General features: G+C 29.4%; 2 protein-coding genes across 2 annotated transcripts; both read left to right on the top strand.

The window, feature by feature from the left end:
• Positions 1-6,944: 6,944 nt before the first annotated feature.
• Positions 6,945-8,400, top strand: LOC112683809. Its single transcript, XM_025554981.1, has 3 exons — positions 6,945-7,359; positions 7,462-7,962; positions 8,036-8,400. The coding sequence occupies exons 1-3, from the start codon at positions 6,945-6,947 to the stop codon at positions 8,398-8,400; spliced, it is 1,281 nt and encodes a 426-aa protein (XP_025410766.1).
• A 3,829-nt stretch (positions 8,401-12,229) lies between these two features.
• Positions 12,230-17,116, top strand: LOC112683704 (ATP-binding cassette sub-family F member 2-like). Its single transcript, XM_025554855.1, is given in 13 exon segments — positions 12,230-12,262; positions 12,264-12,369; positions 12,635-12,841; positions 12,909-13,097; positions 13,169-13,309; positions 13,412-13,538; positions 13,838-13,940; positions 14,023-14,118; positions 14,474-14,653; positions 15,798-15,938; positions 16,005-16,196; positions 16,517-16,720; positions 16,955-17,116. Coding segments are annotated over 13 exon segments (1,848 nt in total). The 3' UTR covers positions 17,084-17,116.
• Positions 17,117-18,109: the final 993 nt, after the last annotated feature.

Genomic DNA, 18,109 nt, shown 5'->3' with positions numbered 1-18,109 from the left:
CAATTTTCCCGAACTACATTTGTTGCCCCAAATGAAGTCATTTGAAAGCAATTGTTATATTGTTGGATATGTGTCAAAAAGTGTATAGAATCTGTTCCTATTCCTGAAACCAATGAGTACAATGGTTCTGGTGGTGGATCCAATGGTATCAATTTCACTTTACCATTTGCGCAACACAATCCATTGGCTTCGTTTTTGTATTTTAATGCCTTACAGTGTGAGCAAACCGAGTTCATAGAACCAATAACAACACATTGGTAGTTACTGTAGTCAATTGACACATCGTAACTGAAAGCAGCTCGATTCAAACTTGCGCGATTATTAGTTGAATGTCGCGCTCGCGCTTCACGCGTTTGTGATATCCGAATTCTTTCACGTTCATTTCCGTCGTCACGTTCTTGTGCAGTACGATTAGATCGGTAATTAGCTTGGTTTGTAGCATTTCTGGTTCTTCTACCTAAATTGCTTCGTCTTATAGGAGGCATATCAAATATAAATTATTTTTTCACTAATCACGAACTAAACAAACACTAACTAACTAAACACTCTGCACAAAACACGATATACGAATTTGTTTCGTGTATCAGTTGACAAAAGCAAACTCAGTAGATTAGGTAACAGACAACTTTTTTTTTTAAATTTGATATGACTTGAAGTCAAATCCTTTTAAGCCGTACGAATTGTTTTATTTATTTAAAAATAATAAAACACTGTTGGTAACACGATTTTTGTTTGACTGATGTAATGACGTGGAAACTGATGCATTTTATCTCGCGTGCCGAAACTAATACAAAAGAAACGCGAGGTTCGGAACGCGACATTAAACTGCCAATACGTATTGTGCGGCACGGCGGTCCGCGGGTTTCCAGCTACCTGCAACCTATCCTTTTTGTTCGTCGTCGTCGTCGTGTAGATAAGAATAAATCGAAACTATATTTATAACTTTATACGCAAGTCCAAATTAATTCTACAAATAGAATTTGTATGTGTATTGGTTTATGTTATCGGTGTGCATTTTATCGTTCATTATAATAAAATAGGAGTATTGGTGTACGCGCGATGCATGAGATTATTTTTATCGATAAACTTACGTTGAGTAGTTAATAATTTTTGAGATACAGCGATCAGTGAGTCAGTGGTATTTGGATTATATGTATAGATAACTAATTATTGACTAACATTATCGGACTTTATTTATGCCTATTACCGTGATATCCTCTTTCATTTAAAAAAAACTGTATGAGAATTGGATAAGAAGTTGCGAAGCCAATATAAATAAAAAAGGTATAATATAAGAAAATAGTATTTTTTTCATTCTCATTTTTTTTATATATAATAGTTGAATACCTCCTGGGTGAAGCCGGGTAAACCAGCTAGTTTAATATGAACTTTATACCATAGCAATAAAGCTCAAATTGACTACGTTTTAGTTACAAATCATTTGTATTAGAAAAAGAAAAGGGCTATTTTTAGGGTTTTTCCAGCAATAATTCTAATTTTTCTCGCCGTAAAAACCATCCTTGAACTTCAACGAACATTTGAAAAAAAGATTTGGCCAAATTGGTCCAGGCGTTGTTGAGTTATGCGCTTACCAACACATTTTGCGATTCATTTCCTAACCTAACCTAACCTAACCTAGAAAGAAATTATGGACACTTATACTATGAATGAATATTCGGATAACGTATTGTAAGTAATTATTATTTTAGAATGTTATTAACTTACCTAATACAATAATTATTGGAAAGTACATTTACAAAATTAACATAAATACAGTGCAACTAGTCTAACTTTATGTCTTAGACGGAGTGTAGATAATACAAAAGCCGGTCTTGTATGTTTAGCACTGAATCGGACTCAAATTGTATTGCGTAGCCAGAATTTGGAGGTAGTTTTAAATTTTCAATTCTCCGATATTAGTAACAACTTTTTAATTTTAATATGTCGTTTAATAATAATAATAATAATAATGTCGTATAATAATATTATTTATTTTAATATAACAAAGATCATTCACATGATGCAGAACTGATGGACAGTAATATGGCTATTTGATGTAAACAATGAATATTAGGATACACTTCTTTTGAATTTTTTTTTTTTTTATTCTTCTAAACCAAAATTTGGTTCTAACTTTATGGCACATTTTTGTGTTGCAGTCATTTTACAGCTTATCCCTTTCACTCCCAGAATTATTTTTTTTCTTAATATTTTTTTTTTTGTTTAAATATTATTTAGAAGTGTCTAAGTAGTACTTCTAATTAAATTTCAAAATTTTATGATTTTTTTTTACCTAAAATTTGAATATGTCCTTCCACAAAGACAATAGGAGTGAAAGATATCAAAGTTTAAATTGTCTATTTTTCATTATTAAATAATTTGACATTTTGTTAATGGTTTTAATTTATATTTTATCGTAGTATTATATCACTTTTTTTAAAAGAGTAACATGTTTATTTTTTTGAAATATGTATATATATATGTAATATGTATATGTATCACACCAACAATAATATACAGTATTTGGAATTCTATACAACAAATAATAGAACATAGTTGGAATTTTAAATGTTACTTTAATTTATATTTATAACTATCTCATTTTGAATATTATGACACAGAAGGGTAATACGTTATACGTTCAATAAAGATATAAAATCAAAGTAAACAATAATTTTTAAATTATTTTAATTCAGAAATATTTTAGTAATTGTTGAATTGTACGGGTTGCAGGTATCAATAACCATAAAGGAACATGAAAATGATAGAGGGGCTTTAGCACTTTTAAGTTTTTTCATTAAAATTGCGCCCCCTGTATTTGGATTGTTCACAGATTTTACGGCTCCGCGGTGTACGTAAAAACTTAACTATAGAATTGAAAACGTACGTTATATTTAAATAATATTATAATGACATGTTAACTTTAGTGAAAATTATTTCACAGCGTGACATTTTAAGAAAGCAGTGAAATTAGTTTTCAGAATAATATTATTTCTTATTCTAGCACTTGGCATAATTAATTCGTATAAAAGCAACATAAATTTACAAAGTTTCGATCAATGATGAACACGAAAAACGATTTTCGTCAGTCCCCTATAAATAAGGAATAAGAGTAAAATTTTTAATATCAGTTAATAAATGTGTAATTGAATACATTTAATAAAATACTATTGTACGTATGTTGATTGTTGGCCAAAATTAAAAACATATTTATAGTATTGATTTATGTTTGTTACTTTAGGTACGTAGTTGTGCATTTTTATTTCCACAGAAATGAAAGAGTGTTTTTAATTTATCGCAAGTCTGTTCTTACCATTCGACGTTTACCTAAATTTCAAATTTTTTTCTGCTCCTATAAGTATATTATATATTATCATTATTACGATTATTTGTATTCAACTTAATCTTCGTTCCAAGACGGTATTAGTGTTGTACGATTGATATCCAATATCATACAATATAAGTATGTACCTTTTTTTTTTTTTTTTTTTTTTTGTATGTTTGAACCGACGCCATTAGGGGAAATGGTTATCCCAATACTTCTCCATTGGCACCATTGTTTATTGTTTTAATTCAATAAGTTACAATATAATTATTACGACAATTTATCGATACAATAGTGGTAGGTTATCACTTCCTGTGCACCATTCTTCCCGCCCCGGCGTACGCCCGCCGGCCTAGAATTTTGTTATTGATATGAAATCTTCCCGACTCGGTATCAATGATCAGTCGATCTGGAGACTCGTTCCGGTTAGCCGTGATCGTTGTCCCTCGCTGATGCCATAGATTCGATATGGTCTTCCTCATGCCCGTCACTCTGGAGCCGATGGTTTCGGGAGTGAGGCCATTTGATCTTCGAATCTCCTTCACCGTATCCACGTAGGTGCTGCCAGTGGCTATTTTAAATTCCCGTGGCATGAGCTACTATCGGGCGCATCCCCAGGTTGCGGATAGGGGAACGCCCTGCAGATATGCAGGGTAGCCGCGAAATAAGCCAATCCTTCGAGATTGGGCGAATAATCGGTCGCGGACAAGCTTCACCGGGGCCAAACTCCCCGGTGCTACATTGACTCGGCCCTTACTTTAAATAGTTGGGGTCGGCAAGGTAGGCACCACTTGTGAACACTTCACAAACGGGCCCAGAAGGATACTATAAACCACCGCAGTCCCGGTTCTTACCTTGGTTGGTTGGACCCGGTAGGACTGGGCATCTCCCGCTTGCAAACAGCAAATTGGCCTCCACTCAACCCCTCATGACCGTAAATGGAGCTTACTTGGCAGAGAGTGGCCGAGGCTGGTTTTAATTAATTGGTCCCGGAAGTTGTTTGTCGTACGGTCCCAACGTGGCGAACGCCTTACCACGCCAATTGGGGCTCTGGCGCGGCGGACCCCCATTTCCTTTGATTCTCGTGGGAACTTTATGGATACAATAAAGAAAACACAAAACAGCAGTCCTCTAACTGTCCAAATAAAGAAAACCGGTAGTTCGGCAGGCCAATAGAGCAATGCCTCATCAGCAACAAGCCCAACACCCCAATGCAGCTCGATGATTAATGACCTCTCTGGGAAGAAAAGGAAGCATCAAACGTCTCCCTCAACTCCTAAAATAAACTCCAACGACTCGACGGAATCTACACTGTTGTTCTTAAGGAGTACCCTAAGAACCGCTTTGTATGAAGCGAAAACTGCACAGGCGTCCAGCTCTGAAACTTCATACCTTGTGGAACTTTTATCTACCATGGACGAAATACTTGATAATCTGCTGACTAAGAAGGGGATGATCGGGAGCCCTGTCACTGAATATAGAATATGCGAACATCACAACGAGGACGGGGTAGTAAAAAACTGGGACTTTCCGGTTTCTATCAGGAATATTTTTGAAGTAAGAACGACACGTAAATCGATCCAGAAACATGGTCGATCTCATATTCGATTTCTACAAGTAATAAACATTCAAATCGTACTGATGCACCAAAACGAAGTCGTCGTCGATCACAGTCATCGTCTCCGCACCAGCCGTTTAAATATTTGATTGTAGACGAGTCCCATAATAATCGGTTAGCCAAACGTGTATCGCGGATTTCGAGCACTTACAACTACAACGGGGAGAATTCGACCTGCACTTTCAAACGTAGTCGCTCGCCGTATTCTTCCTCCCAATGCCGGTCGGTGAAATATAGAATATGCGAATATGAAAACCAGAGCCAGGTAATCGAACACCGGGACTTAACGATTTCCAACAGAAACATTTTTGAAGTAATATCGACCCGTACATCCACCCAGAAGTGTTTTCGATCACAGTCGTGTTCTTCAGGCCGTCCTTTTAAATACCTGAGAACGGAAAATTTGGTGGTCGGATGTGGGCGGTATTCGATTTATAAAAGCTCCGCAAATCCTATTGGTCGTGCATCGAAACGTAGTTGTTGTCGATCACAGTCATGCTCTCCGCACCGTCCGATCAAATATTTGACCATCGACGAGTCTTGTGAGGGTCGAAGAGTTGGACAAGAATTTCGGAAACTTTTTTGTTTTTGTTTTTTACTACGAAGAAATATGTTATTAAAAAAACCTTTTTATTTACTTATATTCTGAAATAAATTTGAATTTATTACAATACATCTAAATATTATTTATATTATACCAATATTTAATGTTTCTTTATCAATAGAAAACATTGCCTAATAAAATAAATAAATTATTACAATTATAAAAGTATTAAACATTTATTATATTTCATTTATATGTATTTATTAAAATTGACTTAAACTTAGTAATGATCAAGGAACACTATGCTTTTATTCAAATTAAATTAAATAATCTATTGAATTTTCAAGTGCTTAACTCTCTTTTAAATCATTAACTTAAAGTGTCATATAATTTCATTCAATATAACATACGTAATATGCACGAGAAAACCAATATTGATAATTATAATTTGTTTTATTGGTGTCAAAACTTTGGATAGATATAATTTCCTTGTATATAGACCTTATGGTTCTACGAGTAAATTTTATAACCAAATTCAATTTATGGGCCATACGATGAATGAAAACTACTTCAGGGTGTAATTCTCTTTTTCTAGTTTGAACACTAAAAAAAATTATATGATTTATAATTTATAAGCAATAATTATTTTAAGTTATATAAATAAATACTCAAGTGAAAAAATATACTTTTTCCAATTGTTGTATTCAGTTTTTATTAAATTTCCTGTTTTTTCAATTCTTTGCAAAATTAATAAATTTAAAGCAAAAAATAGCATTACAAGATCTACTTTATTCTAGCCATTTAAATTCACTAGGGGAACACGGGGGAATAGTGCGCATTGGGTAATGGTGCGCACATCGATATCTTCTAAACCAGGGATATTCGAGGTTACTTGATAATAACTAAAAATAATTAGCTGATTGATTTTATCAATTGATCAAAATTTGATAACGTTACAATTACTATCTTTCCGTTAATTTAAGAAAACGTAAAATCACATAATTTCATCTAATTATTGAAGATTTTATAAAAACTGTAAGTATTAGTTAGTTTAATTGCTTTATATAACCAATAATACCACTGTACAGATAATTTTCCATACTTCAAAATAAATATATATTTATGGAGTTGTACGTGTTATAGATTTGATAATAAATCATTTTATAACAAAAAGTATTATGGGTTAATGCTGCGCATTTGTTCTGGGGGAATGATACGCACTACAAATGCGCATCATTACCCCTTACTTAAAATATGAATGATAATTTAGAATCATTTCAATCAATTAAAATGTTTGTTTAAAACATCTATATTAATTATTATAATATATATAGACAAAAAATATTAAATACCAAAATATTCATACAATTTTAAAACTATTTTAAATATTCGAAATGTTTACTTTAAATTATATTTATTATTATAATTTTTCTTATAGACAAACATTTTTAATAAACATGGGTAGAACATATAAAAGACAAAGTAAACATGCTTCTTGGTTACCTGAAACTTTACATGCTGCCCTACTAGCTATTAAGTCTGGGAAAAAAATAAGAGCCGTCAGTAGGACTTTTGATATACCAGAATCAACTCTTCGCCTTAGATTAAAAAATAAAAATATCGGTGGCCCTAAATTGGGTAGGAAACCAACTTTTAGCTATGACGTTGAATTAGAGTTAGCTGATCAAATTTTAAAAATGGCTAAATTTTTTTATGGGTTAACTCCAATTGAGTTAAGGAGACTGGCATTTGAGTATGCAGAAGCAAATCATATTCCGCACAGATTTAATAAAAACACAAAACTAGCCGGTCCCGATTGGCTTCAGCTATTTATGAAAAGACATCCAAATATTTCCTTAAGAAAACCAGAGGGTACAAGTCTAAGTCGAGTTACATCATTTAATGAGACCAATGTTAAAAAATTCTATGAAAATCTAGAACAATGCTTAAATAAATATAAATTACATGGTAAAGCTGATAAAATATATAATGTTGACGAAACTGGGATAACAACAGTCCAAAAACCTTCAAAAATTTTAGGCCCAAAAGGACAAAAACAAGTTGGTTCTTTGATTAGTTGGGAAAGAGGTAAAAATGTAACAACAGTATGCTGTATGAATGCTGCTGGATCATTTGTCCCACCAATGTTTATATACCCACGGACTCGAATGAACATTCTTTTAGAGAAAGGTGGACCAGTTGGATCTATTTATGCATGTTCCAAAAATGGTTGGATTAACAGTGAACTATTTTTAGAATGGCTAAAACATTTTTCTAAAAGTGTTAAACCAACTTCCGAAGATCCAGTTTTATTGATTATGGATAACCACTGTAGTCATATTTCACTTCAAGCTTATGAATTTTGTAAGGCAAATGGTATTTGTGTCGTTACATTGCCTCCACATACATCTCATAAGTTACAGCCCCTTAATCTTACATTTTTCGGACCACTAAAAAATGCATTTAATCGCGAATGTGATTTATTTTTAAAGTCTAATCCACATGAAAAAATTACCATGTATGATTTGTCTTCTCTGTTTAACAAAAGTTACTGTCGAGTTGATACTATGGAAAAAAGGACTTTCAGGATTCAAAGCTGCTGGAATATTCCCATTTAATCCTAATAAGTTTAATAGTAACGACTTTGCTTCTGCACAAGAAATGATAAACATCAATATAAATAACTCTGTACAATCTGTCCAAATTATCAATGAAGCTACAAATATATCCCCGTCTATAGAATCTACAGATGATAATTTGGAAACAAAAAATGTTACTCCTCAAGTTATTATGCAAGAAAATGTCGTTTCCAACTTACAAAACCAACCATCAACATCTACAAACATTTATAGAAAAACTATTTCTAAAATTTGTCCAATTCCTCAACCAAAACCAAAATCTAAAAAAAATTAATTCACGTCTAGGCGCATCAATAATTTTAACAAAAACACCCATGAAAATTCAGTTGGAGGTAAAACAAATTAAAAAAGAAGCTATTGATTTAAATAAATGTGTAAAAAAAGATTTATTTGGTATATCTCTAAAGCAAAAAATATTCAAGAAATTAAAAAAAGAAAAAACAATCAAACCGACCAAAACGTGTTGGAAAACGACAAGTAAGTTAGTTTTATGGATGAAGAGCAAGCAAATATTCAGGATGATAACTTATGTATTATTTGTAGCGAATTTGGAGTAAAGGAAATGTGGTATAGATGTAGGCAATGTGGACTTTGGGCACATGCGTTATGTACAGGATTAGATTCTGCTGCGGTATTCATTTGCGACTTTTGTCAAGAAACAGAATGCGTTAAGTAATTTAAAAGACTAAATTTAAATAATAGTAGTATTTAAATATATATGTATATAGTAATAAAGAGACTGAAACATATATTCACATATCTAAGATGTTTAGTTATTAATATAATAATATTGTTATCTAATAAGAACAAGTTATTAAAAATTTATTTTTATTAATTTTAAACTTTTTATTTAGTGTGAATAAACTATTATATAAAGATGTTACATTTTCCTTTAAGTTCTAATTGTTCATACTATCAACCTACTGTTAATTTTAGTTTGTCAATTAAGTATATTCAATTGATTATGATTGTGATAAAATAAAGGTTTTATTGGTTGGTTTAATAATTAAAATGTATTTTTATTATATATAATTCGTACTTATAATTTGTGCAATTCTTAACACTATACCAACACATTTAAATTAAATTATTAATTGAAATATTAGAAATTACTAAATGCGCACGATCACCTCATATATTATTCAATAATAAAAATTGTGCGCATAATTACCCCAAAATAAAAATGATAGTGCGTATCATTACACCGTACCTTGGGTAATTATGCGCATTTAAGTTTTTTTCTTTTTTGATTTTTTAAAAAAACGAAAAAACAGTTAAGTCCCGAGAATTCAAAAAAACTTAAACTAAGATATCAATAAAGATAATGGAAATTATTTAAAATCAGTGTGACATACTTGAGGCTCACAGGATCGTTTTTTCCTTAAGTGCGTGACATTTCTCCGTGTTCCCCTATAGTATTTAGCATTAAAACTTCTATTCTGAGTTCAAAATGTAGTTAATGGAAATGTCTAGAAAAAAAAAATTCTTCAATATTTTCTTTGTAAAACCAAATTTCATTCGATGTCCCGCACTCGTAATGTGTGCATCTAAATGACTCGTTAATTACTATTTAATTAAAATTCAAACCAAATACTTAACCGTTTTTGTTGTAAAAAGTGTCAAAAAAACAATAATTTTTAAACGTTATTTAACAAAAAGAAAATCACTGTCCGTCTGGAGCCAAAAAACCCCAAGACACGACTTTTTGTAAGTATTTTATTTACTCAAACCCATATACGTAAATACAACCGTCCTCCAACCGCATAACTTTCACTTACGTAACAACACCCAATTAAAATGAATATTAAAATAACTAAAACTATCTCCCCAATTAAAATTATCAATCAAAATACCGTGCAAAAAAAAAACACACACATAATAATCAGCCATCTTACTCCGGTAATAATGATGTTTTCAATTACAACTGGACTGAAGTCGTTTCTTCTAAATCTCAATAACGTTTAAACTCCGAAAAACAAAGTCCGTTATCAAAAACAGCCAAAACTACTATAATGATGAGCACAATGTACCTGTTACCTACCACACAGTCCGGCCCAGAGACTTCCGGAAAGTAGGTCGCATTTACTATGATAATTGAAGGGCCCACAATGTAAAGTGACTTATTGATAAATAAAATTAATACAATAATTGCTTACGGTCGGTATCGGATCAATGTTAGTATAATAATAATAAATTAAAAACAAAAGGCACAATAATATATTTTAAGCAGGGCGCCCTCGAATGCTAATAATAATAATAATAATAAAACAAAAAAAAGAACAATATAATAAATTTTGCATACAGAAGTATGCATTTGAGTGGTGGACGAAAACAAGTTTTCATTATCATCAGATATATTTTTTCAGTCTAATTGTTTCGTTGCACACAATATATCGTAAATAGAATAACACATTGACGTTAAAATATGAATCGTTTTACAAAAGCTCTTAGTGAAAAAGGTAAACCGTTATTAGTTCTTGACGAGTTTAAGTTTCGAAAATGTACTATCTTAAAAAATGGAATAAAATAAAATCAAATTAAATAAATTTTATGTAGTTGTGACAAAATATTTGTTGATGGAACATTTGAATTTTGTTCTAAATATTTTTATCAACTTTTTACGATACATGGTTTGAAAAATGGGCACTATGTTCAACTTATATTTTCTTTACTGCCAAACAATGCTATCAAGTACATGCGAATATTTATTTCAAGTTTTGATTAGTAAATTTGCAACATTCAATCTTTATTTTAATCCAAAAACAGTCGTTAAAACAATCAAACTTGTGACCAAATGAACAAATATATTTTTCTGTAAACTAACCAAATTATATTATTCTAAATTGTAATTTCATGCTCAAATTATTATTTAAAAAATTATTATTATTCTTAATCTCAAAAATCTTATAACTTTATGATATAACCACCTATTTCTCTGTAAAACTGTATAATAATACAATATATTATGCATAAATACTCGTAAAAGAATCGGTTAGCAACTAACTAATAAATTTTCTTAGGTAATGTCAAATTTTTAGAGCGCAGTTGGTCTATCGACTCTAAAATTTTTAGAGCGCAATTGGTATATTGACCCTTGAATGTTTAAAGCGCAATTGGTAAACTTTCCATGACTCGTAGTTAACAATCAGCCAAGCGGACGCCGGCCGGCCAGCCGCTTCTTTTAAATTTTAAAATCCCAGTAATCGGCTACTCTCTGCGCTATTCTCGTGGAAGAAAAAACGTGTTGCTGGACAATAGACGTCGCAAATGTAGGCATTTTGAAAATTTTAATGAAAACAATTTATAATTACCTACGATTCTCTCGGTGCACAAATAATGATCGTTTTGATCAAATCAGTTCGTTTTCGTGACAAAAATTAAAAATCAAAAACCACGGATAAATTAACTTATAAAATTACTTTTATTCTTATTAAAAATTAATAAAATCATATTTTTTTTTTGAGGTTAATTTCTTATCGTTTACTACATATTGTACGCAACTTCAGGTTGTAGTTTCAAAATTTATATAGAGGAAATAAAGCTCGTGTCTTACTTTTAAAAAAAAAAATTGATACGTGAATACGTCTTCTACCAGGATTACCGTTGTTTTTATTTTACCGAGTTCTCTGTTTTGTGTCTTGTTCAACCGTCAACCGTACTAAATCAGGTAAGAGCGTGTAGTTTTCTTTCTTAACTATGTACGACTGATGGTACCTACGTAATTGCCCTACTTCCAGCACTGCCTTATGTTAAGTGTATGTTAAGTCTACTAAAAATTCGGTAAATCTTTATGTCGATACTTTTGAAATTCAACAATGCCTGTATGTATTGGATTTATTTCCATTGAATGTAGCACCACATAATATTATATTATAGTTACTTATTTTTCGGCATTAATTTATTAATATTTTAATGAAAAGGTAATATCCACTGTACAAATTGCAAGTTTTTAGTGTCTTGAAAGTTTTTATTAAAATAATAGTCATTACCTTAAGTAAATAATATATAACTACTGTTACCTATCCCTTCTTATTATGACAATGATGAATTAATGTATTCAGTTCATATCATTTACTTTTAACTATCAATTTATTACACTTAGAATGCCATCCGATTCTAAAAAGAGACAAATGCAAAAAAAAGAAAGATGCCGCCAAAGCAAGACAAAATATTAAACCAGCTGGAACAAAAGCAAGTGAAAATGGAGTAAATGGTGAAGAAAATGTTCCTATTAGTGAAGAAGGTAGTACAAATATTTTATTTATTAAATTGTAATATATAATTATTATTGAGTTATACTACAAGCTTATACTTTGGTTTGATTAACATATTTTCAATACTTCATGATGAATGGTAATTCTTTTCTTGATTATTACTATAAACAAAAATTATCAAAATCTAGTCTGTTCTCATTATAATTAATTATTTTTCTTTTTAGGTTGTGGTTCCAGTACTATTTAATACTAAGTATATTTACATTAATATAATTTTTTTTTTTTTAATTTTAGAGTTGCTTTGTAAAAAGCTAGAAGCTGATGCTAAATTGAATGCTGAAGCTCGAGCTTGTACTGGTAGTTTAGCGTCTCATCCAAGGTCTAGGGATATTAAGATTGATAATTTATCAATAAGTTTTCATGGATGTGAATTGTTGCAAGACACTATGTTAGAATTGAATTGTGGGCGCCGTTATGGTTTAATAGGTTTAAATGGAAGTGGTAAGTAATAATTCATTATTATTTATTATAATTGTTTTACTTGAATTAATATTTTTTATTTTCTCAGGAAAGTCAACATTATTATCAGTATTAGGAAATCGAGAAGTTCCAATTCCTGATCAAATTGATATTTTTCATTTGACTAGAGAAATGCCAGCATCTGAAAAATCTGCACTTAAATGTGTTATGGAAGTAGATCAAGAAAGAATAAGGCTAGAAAAACTTGTTGACGAATTAATAGCATGTCCCGATGACGGTAAATTACTTTTTTTAATTAATTATATTTATAATGCATTAATAATAAATAATTACTTATTTTTAAAATAGAATCACAAGAACAATTAATGGATGTTTATGAAAGATTAGATGACATTAGTGCTGATACAGCTGAAGCTAGAGCTGCCAATATATTACATGGTTTAGGTTTTTCAAAAGAGATGCAGAACAAAAAAACAAAAGATTTTTCTGGTAATTTTTTGTAAACAATATAATTTTTAATTTATCATAAATAATTCTATTCATTTAGATGATTAATTATTTGGTTTTATATTTATTATTATTTTTTTGTAGGTGGTTGGAGAATGAGAATTGCTTTAGCTCGGGCATTATATGTCAAACCACATTTGTTGTTACTTGATGAACCGACTAATCATTTGGATTTAGATGCATGTGTTTGGCTTGAAGAAGAATTGAAATCGTATGTATAATAATATTAAGCAAAATTAACTATTTTTAACCAGTTTTAAGTTATCCATCAATCTAATAAAACTAACCATATTTAATGAATAAAAAGTATTTTACAAAAAATGATTGCATTAATATTTTAATATTATTTTTATTCAATGACATAACTTATATTTCTTATATATATATACGAGATTGAAAAATATATTCCGATATTGGAAAAATGTTATTTCATTATATTTATGGTATTTTTATTTATAAAATATTTTCTTGATTTATTAGTGTTTACTTATGTTATAAATGCAATTTCAGATATAAAAGAATTTTAGTGATAATATCTCACTCTCAAGATTTTTTGAATGGTATTTGTACCAATACTATTCATCTGGATAAAAAAAGACTTAAATTTTATGGAGTATGTATAAATTATTTATACAACACAATATGATCAATAACTACATTTTTTAATATATATATGTATATATATATATTTCTAGGGTAATTATGATGCCTTTGTTCGTACGAGAGAAGAACAATTAGAAAATCAGATGAAGCAATACAATTGGGAACAAGATCAAATTGCTCATATGAAAGTAAATTTAAATTTAATTTAGCATTTAACATGTTGGCTGTGAATGACGCATTTTAATTACGCAGACGACTCGTAATTGCATCTTCTTGATATATTTTACATTCGTTACATTCTTTAGGTATCTACGATTTAGGTGATTGAGTATGAGTGATATTATCTTTATCATAACATCTACATTAAAAATAATTTGGTAACACAGTTGACATATTTGCATCATGAAAAAAAATTAATTTTTCAACTCATCAAGCTATATGCATATGAAAATGATTCGCAGTGAACGTGTTTAATCAAACTTTGATTTTTATTTAACATAGTATTAACTATCTATTAATTTAAAATGTATGAATATATTTTAGAATTATATTGCACGTTTTGGTCACGGAAGCGCTAAATTGGCTAGACAAGCTCAGAGTAAAGAAAAAACATTAGCAAAAATGGTTGCACAAGGTTTAACTGATAAAGTAACTAATGACAAATTAGTTACATTTTATTTTCCATCTTGTGGAACTATTCCACCACCAGTTATTATGGTTCAGGTAAATATTTATAGAATAATTTTTAAATACATATGTATTAAGAGTGAAGTATATTTGAAATAATATATAATACATAATGAAATTGATTATGAAAGGATTTTAAAATATTTAATCCAAAATATAATTATGTATTACAAAAATCAATAATATTAAATATTTATGGTTCTTTATGTATAAATATTTTTTGATAATATGGATATTATATTCTTATGCTCGTTCTTACAATGCCTGGTTAAGTATTGATTAGCGCTAACCAGCAGTTTTACAAAAATTGAATGGATAGTTGATTCTTATATATGTCGTTAATTAGTCTCCGATTAACGGATATTTTAACCGACTGAATTCAGCCAATTAACCTCCAGTTAATTAAAATCTGTTAGTGTCATCAATAATAATTTTTATAATCAGTAATTATTGGTTTTTTGTTATTTGACATTGGAGTTTGATCATACAGTTATAGTATAGTGTATACAATTTTGTTCAATTTTTTTTTTTTTTTGTTATAATTTAAAACTTACGTTTTGAAAATAATGCCATATTATTTTACATATTTAGCAGCCAACTCAATCATGATATATATTCTCTTCTGTTACAGAAAAATTACTCCATCAGAGTTTCTTACTATTATTTTTTGACAAATTTATAATGTGTTATAACTTATATCTATATAAAATAATATAGCTTATGTCTTATAAGAAATAAGAATATTGGGTTTTATAAATTCAACAGTCAAGAAAATATAACATTATAACAAATTATCAGATAGTATAAAGAACAACAATAACAAATGATAACTCAAGAATTCAATGCTTACCTATGCATGTGTAGAACATTACAATTTGTTAATGGGCGGTTGTCTTGGAATTCACTTGTATTAAAACTGCCGGATAGTTATATGATTTTTAATCGAAGATTGTAAGAATGGATTGCTGTAACTGGTACGTAACTAACGACATTACGGATAGGTAACCAACACTAACTGAACATTGTAAGAACGGGCCTTATTTTTTTTTTGCATTTTATGTAAAAATAATTTTTATTTATATTATTTACATATTAAAATACTTAATAACTAAATTTAAAACTAATCAAATATAAGTTCGGAGTGTAGTTACTAATTAATATTATTTATCATGGTTTTTAGAATGTAAGTTTTCGGTATAATGATGACTCTCCTTATATTTATAAAAATTTGGAATTCGGTATTGATTTGGATACAAGACTTGCATTAGTTGGACCTAATGGAGCTGGTAAAAGTACTCTTCTAAAATTACTTTATGGTGAAGTAAGTATAATATTTTATTAAGTTTTAATTTATTTATTTATTTTCATAAAATGTAATTATTTTTAGCTTTTCCCTACCGAAGGAATGATTCGTAAAAATTCTCATTTAAGAATTGCTAGATATCATCAGCATCTTCATGAACTCCTTGATTTGGATTTATCTCCTTTAGAATATATGATGAATTCATTCCCTGAAGTAAAAGAACGAGAAGAAATGCGTAAGATTATTGGACGCTATGGTTTAACTGGAAGGCAACAAGTTGGTTAACTCTCTAATAAATTGTTGGTCTATAGGTCAATTGTTGTGACCCTCATTTTGGTCGAAAATAGGTTTTTAACGAAGTATTAAATTTCATACAATTTTCTTGTGTTCTACCAACTGTCGCAACCCACTGTACGATTTAACTATTTGAATTTTAATATTAATCGTTTATTAAACGTCATAAACCAATATGATAAATATTGATAACACGTTCAAAGTGTCTCTTTTAAAATTATGTTTTTGTGGATTACGACACATGACCTTTTGACCAACAAAATAATAAGGTGCTCAATTCTTAAAAAAAATTCTTTTACCAGGTGTGCCCAATTCGTCAACTTAGTGATGGTCAGAGATGTAGAGTTGTTTTTGCTTATTTAGCTTGGCAAACTCCTCATTTATTACTACTTGATGAACCTACCAATCATTTAGACATGGAGACAATTGATTCATTAGCAGATGCTATAAATGATTTTGATGGTGGCATGGTTTTAGTTAGCCACGACTTCAGATTAATTTCTCAGGTAAACTAAATATCTTTAATTTTTCTTACTATGATTATAAAAATATTTAAATAAAATTAAAATACATTGATAGTAGTAAAAAAAAAAAATGAAACATATATTAAATTACTTAAAATTTCAATCAAGGATTTTAAAAATGTATATTACTATTCTAATGATTTTTAATATTCTAACAAATTATTTTTTTAAACATTATGTGTCAATAATTTTACTTATATATATATTTTATAACAGGTAGCTGAAGAAATTTGGATTTGTGAAAATGGTAAAGCTACGAAATGGCAGTCTACTATTTTAGATTACAAAGAACATTTAAAACAAAAGATATTGAAAAACAATGATTCTGCTCCTAGTAAACGTTAAATTATTCGAATAAATAAAACATTTTATTTTTTATTTGTTCTGTTATAACATCATTGAACATTTTAAATAAAAACAATAAATACAATTAAATGTATATTTCATTTTGTTTTCTTTATTTAAATTTTTCAAACCGTTTTTCTTGTAAAATTAACAGTACAATATTTTTTGATAAGGGTTAACTGACATTTTCTCCATTGATTATTTTCCAATGATAGTAATCTTATCTTTGTTATTTTTTTTTCTCAAGAAATATACCAGAAAAAGTTTGTTGAACCATGAATTATTTTTAGAATATGCTTAAATAGACAAAAAAAATTGATATAATTTGTTAGTTTCAATTATAATTACTGTTCTATTACTACGATACAGATATTAACAAATTGTCCAAGCAATGTCAGTTTTGTCATAGGAATGAACATTTTGATAATTAAAAAATTATTCAAATACTTAAAAAGATCAGTTGCAATTCAAATTAATTGTCTATCGGTTAGTATTTTTAATCTACTGTTTCCAATTTTACCCTTATACCTTGGTGTTAAAATACTAACATAAAGGTCACTCCACGCTATGAATGTTTCGCTTTTCATGTTTTCACATTTTCGTTGAATTTCGTGAATAGTTTGTATAGCATTTTCACGAAAACATTTTTCGTGAAAATTGTTCCGCTGTGTTTCGCGAACGAGACGGTAAAATTGACGAAATCAAAGGGCGCAAGATATTATACTAGAAAACGAAAAACACGAAACATGCATTGTGTGTATACCTTTTCTACGAAACGCGAAAAATGCATAGTGTGGAGCAGAGCTTGTGCTAATGTGCATTTGTACATATAATGTGCAGTTCTTATTTAAATGTTGTGCAGTTCATAAAAAAAAAAATATGATTTTAATTTTGAATAATTAATTCTATATGTCTATGAGTTTGTAAAATAGGTACCATTTGACATTATTTTGTTTTCCGGAATTATTAGAAATTACGATTAAAACATTAATAATAAATATCCATGAATATCAAGAGATTAAATTT

This window comes from Sipha flava, unplaced genomic scaffold (assembly GCF_003268045.1).
Source record: "Sipha flava isolate LNK unplaced genomic scaffold, YSA_version1 104_pilon_pilon, whole genome shotgun sequence".
Classification (NCBI taxonomy): domain Eukaryota; kingdom Metazoa; phylum Arthropoda; class Insecta; order Hemiptera; family Aphididae; genus Sipha; species Sipha flava.
Note: the sequence above shows the minus strand (reverse complement) of the source record. Positions and strands in the feature narration are given on the sequence as shown.

What these genes read in the sequence shown, in the direction of transcription:
- LOC112683809 (XM_025554981.1), top strand. Translation starts at nt 6,945, where the DNA reads ATGGGTAGAACATATAAAAGACAAAGTAAACATGCTTCTTGGTTACCT. An exon ending in TTCCTTAAGAAAACCAGAGG is followed by an intron (nt 7,360 to 7,461) that starts GTACAAGTCTAA and finishes TACATGGTAAAG; the next exon opens with CTGATAAAATATATAATGTT. An exon ending in AAATGCATTTAATCGCGAAT is followed by an intron (nt 7,963 to 8,035) that starts GTGATTTATTTT and finishes GTTTAACAAAAG; the next exon opens with TTACTGTCGAGTTGATACTA.